Source organism: Symsagittifera roscoffensis, chromosome 5, assembly GCF_963678635.1.
Source record: "Symsagittifera roscoffensis chromosome 5, txSymRosc1.1, whole genome shotgun sequence".
NCBI classification, from domain to species: Eukaryota; Metazoa; Xenacoelomorpha; order Acoela; family Convolutidae; genus Symsagittifera; species Symsagittifera roscoffensis.
Genome location: NC_087066.1, coordinates 16,920,602 through 16,931,117, shown reverse-complemented (window position 1 = coordinate 16,931,117; position 10,516 = coordinate 16,920,602). Strand labels below are relative to the sequence as shown.

Sequence of the window (10,516 nt, the reverse complement as noted above, 5' to 3'; positions counted from 1 at the left end):
GACAACAGCAGGTGAAATTAGCATCGGATTATAATTTACCAAGCGGTAACAAATACCTTGGCAGAAACCTACTATGCCGGAAAAACATCAACAAGATTTAAAACCTATGAAAAGTCCCCGTCCCCTCAAAACACATTATTTGCTCGTCAACTGAAACAATATGAGACAATTGAGCCGATATAATATAGCCCGAAACCTAAGAAGTCCAAACAAACGAAAAAAAAATTGAAAAAAGTTTAGACTAATAAGAAGTTATTAAGCCACCCTCGACCTCAAAACACAGACATGCACTTTTTTCGCTCGTCGAAGAACGCAATTTGAGGCCGATGAGCCGATATAATTTAGGCCGAAACCTATCAAGCCGAAAAACAGGCGATGAAAATATTGTTGCCAACAACTCGAAATTAGGTCACTTAGCCGATAGAATATAAGCCGAAATCATTTGGGCAGAATAAAGTTTTTAATCGAAAAAATATATATACGATGTCAAGGTTAAAAAATTACCAAGAAACGGCAGAGAAAAATCCGAACACTAAAAGCAACTATATTGCATAAAGAAAAATTAAACACGCGATTTAGTTGGATGGTAAAAAAAGCGGAAATTAAGCCGACAAAAAGTAAACCGAAAGCGACTAAGTCGAAAATTCAAAAAAAAAATAGTGTTGAAAAAATTTAAACTGCGAATTTATTGGAGTAACACTAAAAAGGATGCACCGTGAGAGTAATAGACCAATGAGCGCGAACATACGACGCACATACTGCATGAATGTCGTGTACTGCATGCATGCTGAAATCTGTGGACAAAGATGTTTACGGGAAAAAAGTCTAGTACCCGATTGCAATACCCTTAATATTTGTCTCGATATTAATTTCCAATTTTTGGTTGATTAAAATCGACTGATGTTTTTTTGTACATTTTATAACTAAGGTTTTGTTCAATAGGCCAGTTTTACGTATCACTCGTTTCATGCTAAAAACGACTTGATATTTCAAAATTTTATTGCACTCTTCTTTATAAATTCATTAATTTGAACACACTATTCGAAAAACTATAAATAAGGGAAAAGATGAAAGTTGAGATGATTTGCAGATACAAATATAGGTTAAAATTTGGATTAGTTAATTTAAAATTTTACAAATTAGTTCGATTTAAACTACAGTAGAAATTGAGCCCGTATTCTCATATCCAGGATTGTTTTTCGAGTTCTGTCCAATCAATCCGCCGTCAATTGCACCTGACTGGCGTTTCGGCTCATTGCACACTTTTTGCTCCTCGTTCAAAGACTGCTTCACAATATCTGAATTCTCGTATTGCGGTTGTTGTGCTTCGCTGGTTGATTTGTCATTTGGCATTTTTTCATTGTAGTTTTGCAGTGACTGTACTTCGTAGTTTGAAGATGTGTTTGTGAGGTGACTTTCACTGTTTGGTATTTGTGAGTCAGTTTTGGCTCCACTTCCGTCATTGTTGTTGCTGTTTAGAGTCAAGAAGTAGTCGACGATGTTTTCGAAACCAGCTTGGCTCGCAATTTCGACCGGAGATATTCCCTCCTAAAAGTATGCTTCTTCTTTGATAATTATGACCATATGTGATAAGTCCATCATTTTAAGACAAACAATTTATTAACCCCTCCCCCCCCCCCCTACCACACACACACACGCCTTAAATGAACCTCTTTGAGAGAAAAAAGAATTACTGAAAAAATAGCCGACAGACAGTTGGAAAAGAGTCAATGAACGCAAGGAAAGAGAAAAGAAAAAATTACTTGTTTTTATGAAAAAAAATCAACTTTAAAACTTCAAGAAAAAAGATAGCCTTAAAGTTCTTTGAATTTCAATTTGTGATTGACACTTTTTTGATACAATCAAACCAATTTGAGAAAACTGGATCAGAAGGTATTTATTTTATTTCGCTGAGAAATCTGATAATTAGACAGAGAAGAAGCTGAGCTTCACATCACTTGCGATACAGCAATAATCAGATAAGTGCACCATGATAGTAAAAAAAATAGCAAGCAGAACTTCGAACAAGGTTACAATTGAAAAGGAAAACCGAGAAAAACAAAAAAAAAACGAGGGCATTTATTCGAGTTACCATTTAAAAAAGTTTATCAAAGAGGTCCTAGTGGTGCTGAATTTGGGCATTCAAAATTGGTACCAGAGTCTTATTAATCGCAGAATTACTACCTTTTAAGGAAAAAAATCGGTAAATAAGCCGACATAATTGAAACCGACATCCATTAAGCTGAAACTCAGCCAATAACTTTCAAGAAACATGGAAAAAAATTCATGCAGCGTCCACATAGGATCCATGATAGACGTATCAGTAGCATATGCAAAGTAGATTGCATAATTGGAAAACTAAACCGACACAGCTTAAATCGACAACCATGAAGCCGAAAAAATCATCAGCAGAAAGTTAATATCAAAGTTAATATAATTATACATACAATAGTTTGAGTTCTAGATTTACCATGCAGTAGTAACTAGTATCCTGGGACGCGGTATTTAAATTTTCGTAAAATTGAGCATATCAGCCTCATGAGTGATTCAAATGATTTTGTTTAACTAGTTGTTAACCCAAAAAAGTCTTATATTCCGATTTGATAACGTTTGCTAATCGCAAGCGTAATTATAATTATGAAACTAGAAGTCAGTCACGTTTTTCGTGACCTGTGCACTTTCGTAATTGGAGAGCGCAATTTACATAACTTTTTGCAGATGAAATTGAAATGAAGTCAAAATAAGCATGTACTAGCAAGCCCGTCTCCAAAAATCAATTGGCTCGCAAAAAATTAGCTGTTGTTCTGATCAAGCTAACCAAGCAAAGAAATTTTGAACAATTTCAAATTAAGCTATATCGTAAATCGGTTTGAAAAATCGGTTTCATAGAACAAATCGGTTCCCGAAAAATTGAAGTTAATTCATAGACTGACTAGGGTCGCAAAAAATTTAAGTTTTTCTAGGCAAGCTAATAGAGCTATGCAACTTTGAAATACTTCAAGTTATTCCATAAACTGAATCAATAAGCAAAAAGCTTAAAAATTTTCTAAGCAAGCTAATCAAGCTAACAAAATTTGAATTCTTTCGTAGACCGAAACGGCTTGCAAAAAATTTTCCACGGAATATTTCAAGTTATTTCAAAAACCGAATCAATTTGCGATATTGATTTTCAAGCAAGACAATCAAGCAATGAAATTTCCAAATATTGCAAGTTATTTCGTGGACTAAATCGGTTCGCGAAAAGTTTCAGTTTTTTCTAAGCCACCTTTCAAAGCTATGAAATTTTGAATTGTTACAAGTTAATTCATAGACTGAATCGGTTCGCGAAAATCTTTAAGTAAGCCTATCAAGCTATGAAACTAATCAAACTATGAAACTACGAAATATTTCAAGTTATTACACGGATCGAAGCGGTTCAAGAAAAATTTCATTTTTTCTAAGCAAGCTTTTAAAGCTACGAAACTTTGAAATAATTCATGTTGTTTCTTGGACCGAATCGGTTCGCAAAAAATTGAGTTTTTCTCAGCAAGCTTTAAAAGCTATGAAACTTTGAAAAATTTGCAATTATTTCATAGACCGAATCGGTTCGCAAAAATCTTGTTTTTCTACGCAGGCTTTCAAATCTATGAAACTTTGAATTATTTGAGATTGAAACGGTTCGCGAGAAAATTTAAAGCTTTTCTTGGCAAGCTTTTGAAATTACGAAAATTTGATTTATTTTAAGTTATTTCCTAGACTGAATCGGTTTGCGAACACATTTTATTTTTTTGAAGCAAGCTATGAAACTTCAAAATAAGTTAGATTATTTTGTGGACCGAATCGGTTCGCGAAAACTTCAGTTTTTCTAAGCAAGATCTTAATGCTATGATACTTTGCAAAATTTCAAGTTATTTCTTGAACCGAATCGGATCGCGAAAAGCTTTAAGTTTTCTAAGCAAGCTTTTCAATATATGAAACTTTGAACACTTGCAAGTTATTTCGTGGACTAAATCGATTCGCGAAAACTTAAAAGTTTTTCTAAACATGCTTTTAAAGCTATGAAACTTTGAAATATTTCAAGTTATCTTTTGGACCGAATCGGTTTGCTAAAAGTTTCAGTTTTTTTAAGCAACCTTTTAAAGCTATGAAACTTTGAATGTTTTCCAGGTATTTTATAGACGGCACCCTTTTGTGAAAAAAATGTTTTTCTATGCAACCTTTTAAAGTTATGAAATTTTGAATGATTACAAGTTTTTTCATAGACTAAATCGGTTCGCGAAAAGTTTAAGTTATTCTAATCAAAGCTATTTTCATTTATTTCATAGACCGAATCGGTTCGCAAAAAGTTTCTTTCTTAGCATGTGGAGGCTGCTATTTTCAAATGATTCGTTACAGGCTGAAATTTTGACAGTCCCAGTTACAGACAGAAATTAAATGAAATTTTGGACAAAAATTAGGCAGGTACTGTCAAGCCTTGAAATTGGATCGAGTTCATTTTCTTCTCATGGTTGCTCTGAATGATTCTTAAACGTTACGCTCGATAGCCTTTTCATGAACATTGTCTCCTAATAATTCTTAAGCATTGTGTTCAGTTAAACATTGCGTCCATAGCACATTCGGAGTTTCATTTAATATATAACACTTTGTCTCCTAATAATTCTTAAGCATTGTGTTCAGTTAAACATTGCGTCCATAGCACATTCGGATTGTCATTTAATATATAAGATATCTAGAAGCATTTACCAATGCATTAATGTATATGACTGCACTTATGTAAAATATAAGAGCATTTTAAGACTTTTCCAGAAAAAAATTATCACGACCTGTATAAGAGTCTGAGCTACTTTCATCGACTTTTTATAAATCCTTCTGCTATAAAGGGAGTTTAGAGATTCCAAAAACTATATCAGTGTTAAAAATTTAATCAGTGAAGTCGGCGTAAAATAAAAATTACAAGGCTGCTCTTACCCGATTAAGTTGAGTTGGGTTGGCCCCAGCAGTGACCAGAGCCATGACCACATTCTTGTGTCCAAAGAGACAAGCAGCATGGAGAGCTGTCTCCCCGTTGGGAAGGACACTCAGAGACACTTCACCTGTGTTTAGTAGTTCCACCACTATGTCCAAGTGGCCCTTGTGGGCTGCTTTGAACAAAGGTGTCGCTCCATCCTGAAAATCAAAAGCTTCCTTTTCAAATTCTCAATTTTTCTGATCCAGGCGCCATAAAATAGTTTCAGTTCCAATCAATGAAGGAAATTTTTGAGAAAATTAGAGAACTTTTCGAATAGCCATTCTCCATTCTAGCCGCGTCAAAGCCATAAATTTTGCGCCACAGCCTACAACAGCAACGCAACTACAACTTCTGAGGGTCTAGTCTCCCACCAAAATAGAGACTTTTGATCTTCTTGCAAAAAAGATAAGATTGCGCTATAAAGAATTTTTGGCAGAAAATAGCGCAATCTAACCTTTTTTGCATGAAGATCAAAAGTCTTTTTTTTTGGTGGCGGAATCGACCCTCATAAGTTGTAGTTGTGTTGCTGTTGTAGCTACAACCTTCATGAGTGTTCATTGGCGTTCAAGTCGCGTTGAAACAAATTTAAGATTGGTAGGCTAAGAATGGATGACGCAGAATAGTACTATTTGGAACACATAGCAAACACTAGCAAGACAGAAAGTAGCTCTATAAAATGCAATAAGAAAACTAGAATTAAGCCTGGAATTAGTAAAAATTCGTTACGTCTCGGCTTCAAACCTGCGACCTAGAGATTTTGATTCTCGCACACTAACCAAGAACGCTTATTAGTAAAAAAAAAACGCGAGCTTCAAATAAAGCAGAAAACAGATGCTATGCAATTTGTTATGCTGAAGTGACATTTCCAAATAAGTGAATACTTTTATCTGCGAGTTAGTTGAATACTTTTATCTGCGAGTTAGTTTAGAAAAAAAGAAGGTTCGTAATAATACACTACGCTGATTGCCAGTGTAAAAATCTGGCAACCAGAATTGAGGGAGGGGTTGTCATACTTAATGGCATGCTGCTGCAACTGCTTGGCACACAACTACTTCTATAACAAGGAGACATAACTGTGTTTGTTCTTCAAACGCATGTATTCGAATAATTTACCCTTTCGTACAAACACTTTAGTACAATCTGAAGAGATTCTTCATTAAACTATTATCAAATATCAACTAACCTGACGTGTAACATCTGGCGCGGAGCCAGCCAGAAGCAGCTTCTTCACAATTTCCAGGTGTCCCATCTGACAGGCAATCCAAAGTGGGGTCGCGCCATCCTGCAACCAAAAATTGAATGCATTATAAACTTATGATTTGTGGTGTCGCAAAATTTATTGAACACGCCCAAATAAAACATTTTTGGAAAAGTATCAATGAACTCAATTACAAAAAAAGAGACTTTTTTTGAAAAACTTTCAACTTTCAAAAAAATATATCAACTTGAAGCTTTTGGAAAATCATGAATATTTTATGATTAACGCTTTTTTGGTTAATGCTTTTTTGGAAACCTAGTATGAGAAAACTGGGTTAAAGGGTACTTTTCATTCGCTGGGAAATCTTTAAATTGAAACCCACTTTCAAAACTTATTCATTCACATTTTTCCCGCCACTTTGTTTTGCGTGAGCGTAGTTTGTCTTCTTTTTGGCAAATGATTGGAATTGCACTTAAAAAACAAAGCCAAACCACAGAAAAATCAAACTTGAGAGTGAAATTTAGGACATTTTCCTCAAAAAAAATTATATAAGAAACAGTAAAAGACACACAAAAAAAAACACAGAAAGAGATATCATTGCGACCTAAATAAATTATGATTCACTTCGTTCAACAAAATTCAAAAATGTTTGAAAAAATATCAAAGAACTCGATTTTAAAAAAAAATTCAAATGTGTGTCTCACATGAAGTTCATTTCGAATGAAACGGGACAAGAAGCAAGATTTAAACTAGCAAGAAACAAATGTAAGCTTCAAATTAGCATTGAGCTGAAATTTACGAAGCAAAGCTAAGCCAACAATATTTGAGTCGACGCCCATTAAGCCGGAACAATATAGCCTATAGATTTCGAATTAGCATACACAGAAACAACTCAAGCCTATACAGGCAGAAATATATTATATATATATATTTACCCTCCAAACAAAGCAACATGAGACGACTAAATCTTAGAGCAAAAAAGAAAAACATAGCCAATTGGAAAAGAGTAATGAACCCAAGTATACAAGGTTTTTTCAACAAAGTCATTGCTAGTTTATGTTTACTTGGGTTCATTACTCTTTTCCAATTGGCTATGTTTTTCTTTTTTGCTCAAAGATTTACTCGCCTCATGTTGCTTTGTTGAAAAAACCTTAACTTTCAAATTTCAAAAAAAATAATAGATGCCCTTTAAGCTCTTTGAATTTCTAGAACGATTTATTACTGGCGCTTTTTTGATAACATTAACCGAACTTGAGAAAACTGGATCAACAGCTAAGTTTTTACTCAGCTGGAAATCTAAAAATTAAATTCCACTTTCGAAACTAGAAATCGTTCGCGTTCTTTCGCGCAATTTCCACGTTCGTATTTGGAGAGTGCCATTTAGGTCACTTTCAGCAGATGAAGTTCAATTGAACTCAAAAAGTGCATATATACCTTAGTGCATTCATAAATACATCAATATTAATGAATGCACATCTGTAGTTATTAGAGACTTTTCCTGAAAAAAGAATCAACAGGACCTAGGTTCATTACTCTCAATCATACAAAATCGGATTGGTTTTCAACAAACATAAAAAAAAACAATTTACAAATTGATCAGGTATTTTAAAATTCAGACATGCTTGAAAAATGTCTGTTGTCACTAACTGATCCAGTCATTCTGTTGAACAAGTTGTTCAGCTGAAAAAAAAGTCTTTCGATTTTAATAATCATCAGTACCAAGCAGCAATCAATGTGCTTCGATAAAGCTGATATATCACTTCTTACTAAAAGGATGGAGTTGATCAGTATAGATATACCTAAACTGAATGAACACATTTAGGATCTCGATAGCGGAACGTGAACTCATATTAAATATTAAGCGTTTGTTAGTGAAAAATTTAGTCAAAGGTTAATCGTACATTTCTCTTAGCATCAAGCTCAGCGCCCTTAGAGAGCAGCAAATTGACAATTCGCAGGTTGCCCGCTTGTGCAGCTAGGAACAGAGCGGAAGCACCATCGTTCAATCGACTATTGGTTCCACAGCCTCTCTCAAGCAGCACTTGGACAATCTAAAATATTTAAATCAAAAATAACACTAGCTAATTCTATTAACAGGAAAACAAAATCAAACAGCTGGATTTTTCGAGAACATACAGATGGGCTTGTCTATTCAGCAGGAATAAAATGAAGGGTCTAAGAAAGAAGCTTGAAGACAGGCATGATATGACAGAAGAAAGGAACAGATATTTTAATACTACTCTACCCAGATCATAATTCAACCAGTGGTTCTGAAAGTTGAGAACTTACCAGGGTTTCCAGGATAAAATTGGCTGCTTGAAAACACAAAAAATTATGTAATTCTGCGCTACTCTAGGATTACTGCACTATGAAATTATTGTTCTCATAAGAGCTAATCCAAGTCATTTAATTTCAGTTCGAAATGCTTACACTATAGTTATCACACTGACAAGCAACCAGCAAAGGCGTTCCTCCGTCGAAGCTAGTTAGATCAATTGATGCCTTGTGATCTAAAAGAATACTGACTATTTCTTCATAACCTCCTTGTGCAGCGAAGAACAAAGCACTGGTTCCCGTCTAAACATATCAAGAAATCAAAAAACTTCAATAAAGACCTTTCGACGAAGAGTAATATTGGCCCAACCATTAATCGGATCAACCGCGCAATCCCCCCCCCCCTCCCCCCAATCGAATTAGGGGGAGAAAATACGAATTTTTCACAAGATAACTTTGCAGAGAATGTTATATTACCTACTAAACATATTTCATTATCACAACATATTGAAACCGCCGATTTAATGTTGCAGCTACATCGATCTCTGCTTCGAACTTCTGATTGAATTAGAGAGATTGTTTATGCTTGAAAGATCGAGAGAGAGAGAGAGAGTTAGGGAAATTTCGTTCCTGACTGGTCATGTTGGTTTCGTCTCGTTTGATGTATCACTGCAGCTCCCCCAGGGTCTCTAGCGGCAAAACCGACGTATAAGGGGAATCAGCTTTTCCAGTGATAGCGTCTCTGTGCTGGTGTCGGGACCTTACCTTGAGTGTGCTATACAGAGGGAAGATGCCGACACCAGCACTATGAGACGCTATAACTGGAAAAGGTGGTTTCCCTTCTACGTCGGTTTAGCCGTTGATTTAATTGTTTTGTAGCACATCAAAATTGATTTGGGTAAAAAATTTCTTAATACAGTCAAATTTTGAGCGTTTGTATGCAATGCATATTTCATACAGAGTTAATTTACAGAATCATTACGTCTGGGTAGGACCTTCTACGGTATGTCACTTAGGTGGGGGGATGGGGAGATTGTACGGTTGATCCCATAATTATACTGACTCAATTACAACTAAAATCTACTGATTCGCCTATTTTTGGTCTCTAAACATTATACTCACTTGTCTCCGAATATTGGGGTTTGCTCCACGCAGCAGAAGATGACGAACCAAGTCAACGTGTCCATGACCACAACTAACAATTAAGGCAGTTGTTCCTTCCTGAAACAAAAAAAAAAACAAATCTAACTATTAACTGACATTACGATAGGGAGCAAGCAGCGTATAATATAGAAGAGATACAAAAACTCGCCTTATCTCTAGCATCAACGAGAGATTGATTCGAATCCAGTAGGTTTCTCACGACTTCTATTTCGTTATTTTGGGCACTAACTAGCAACTTCAAGACCTGACTTTCCTAAAATATCCCGAGAAAAGAACGATAAACAATAGATCATAGATATTATTCATTATTATTATCTACATACCAGTGAATCTTCCATTTGTGATAACAAATTCAAATCATTTACGCCTCTTAAAAACCTCCAACATGAAATTATTATAGAGCATTAGGATTGGTGTATACAGAGATATTCATGCGCCTTCGAAAATCGGGAAGCAAGATTGCTCCCACCGTCGAAAGTTTGTAGATATTGAAAAAACAAAAACCTTAATGACTAAGAAAATACCGAAGCTAAAAGTAAATTGAAACCACAATATTATCAAGACAAAATTGAACCATTCAACCAGTTTGAACAGTGTGAAAATAGAGAACTCTACAATTAATCTGAAAAAAGCGATTGAAACGTCTGATAAACAGCGTGGATCATGGAGGTCAAAAAGGATTAGCGTGTTTAATTTTTTATACCATCCGAAAAGTCTTCAGAACCAACGCTCAAAATAACAAAAAGATATTTTACCACGGATTACTTGTCCAAATTGACACTTGAAAAAGGACAATTTGCCTACATTGGGACAATTAACGCTTGATAGATTTCGTTCTCTTCAAACGGAAGCGGCGAATTAACCCTGCTCAAATTTAGTAATTACAACCAAAT

The 10,516-nt window shown here is 35.1% G+C and overlaps 1 protein-coding gene across 1 annotated transcript; it reads right to left on the bottom strand.

The window, feature by feature from the left end:
* Positions 1-1,000: 1,000 nt before the first annotated feature.
* On the bottom strand, positions 1,001-9,698 carry LOC134846623 (ankyrin repeat domain-containing protein 29-like; the record flags this gene model as incomplete). Its single annotated transcript, XM_063864007.1, has 6 exons — positions 1,001-1,548; positions 4,948-5,145; positions 6,171-6,269; positions 8,087-8,236; positions 8,616-8,762; positions 9,582-9,698. Coding segments are annotated over 6 exons (1,110 nt in total), but the record flags the coding sequence as incomplete, so codon positions are not given.
* Positions 9,699-10,516: the final 818 nt, after the last annotated feature.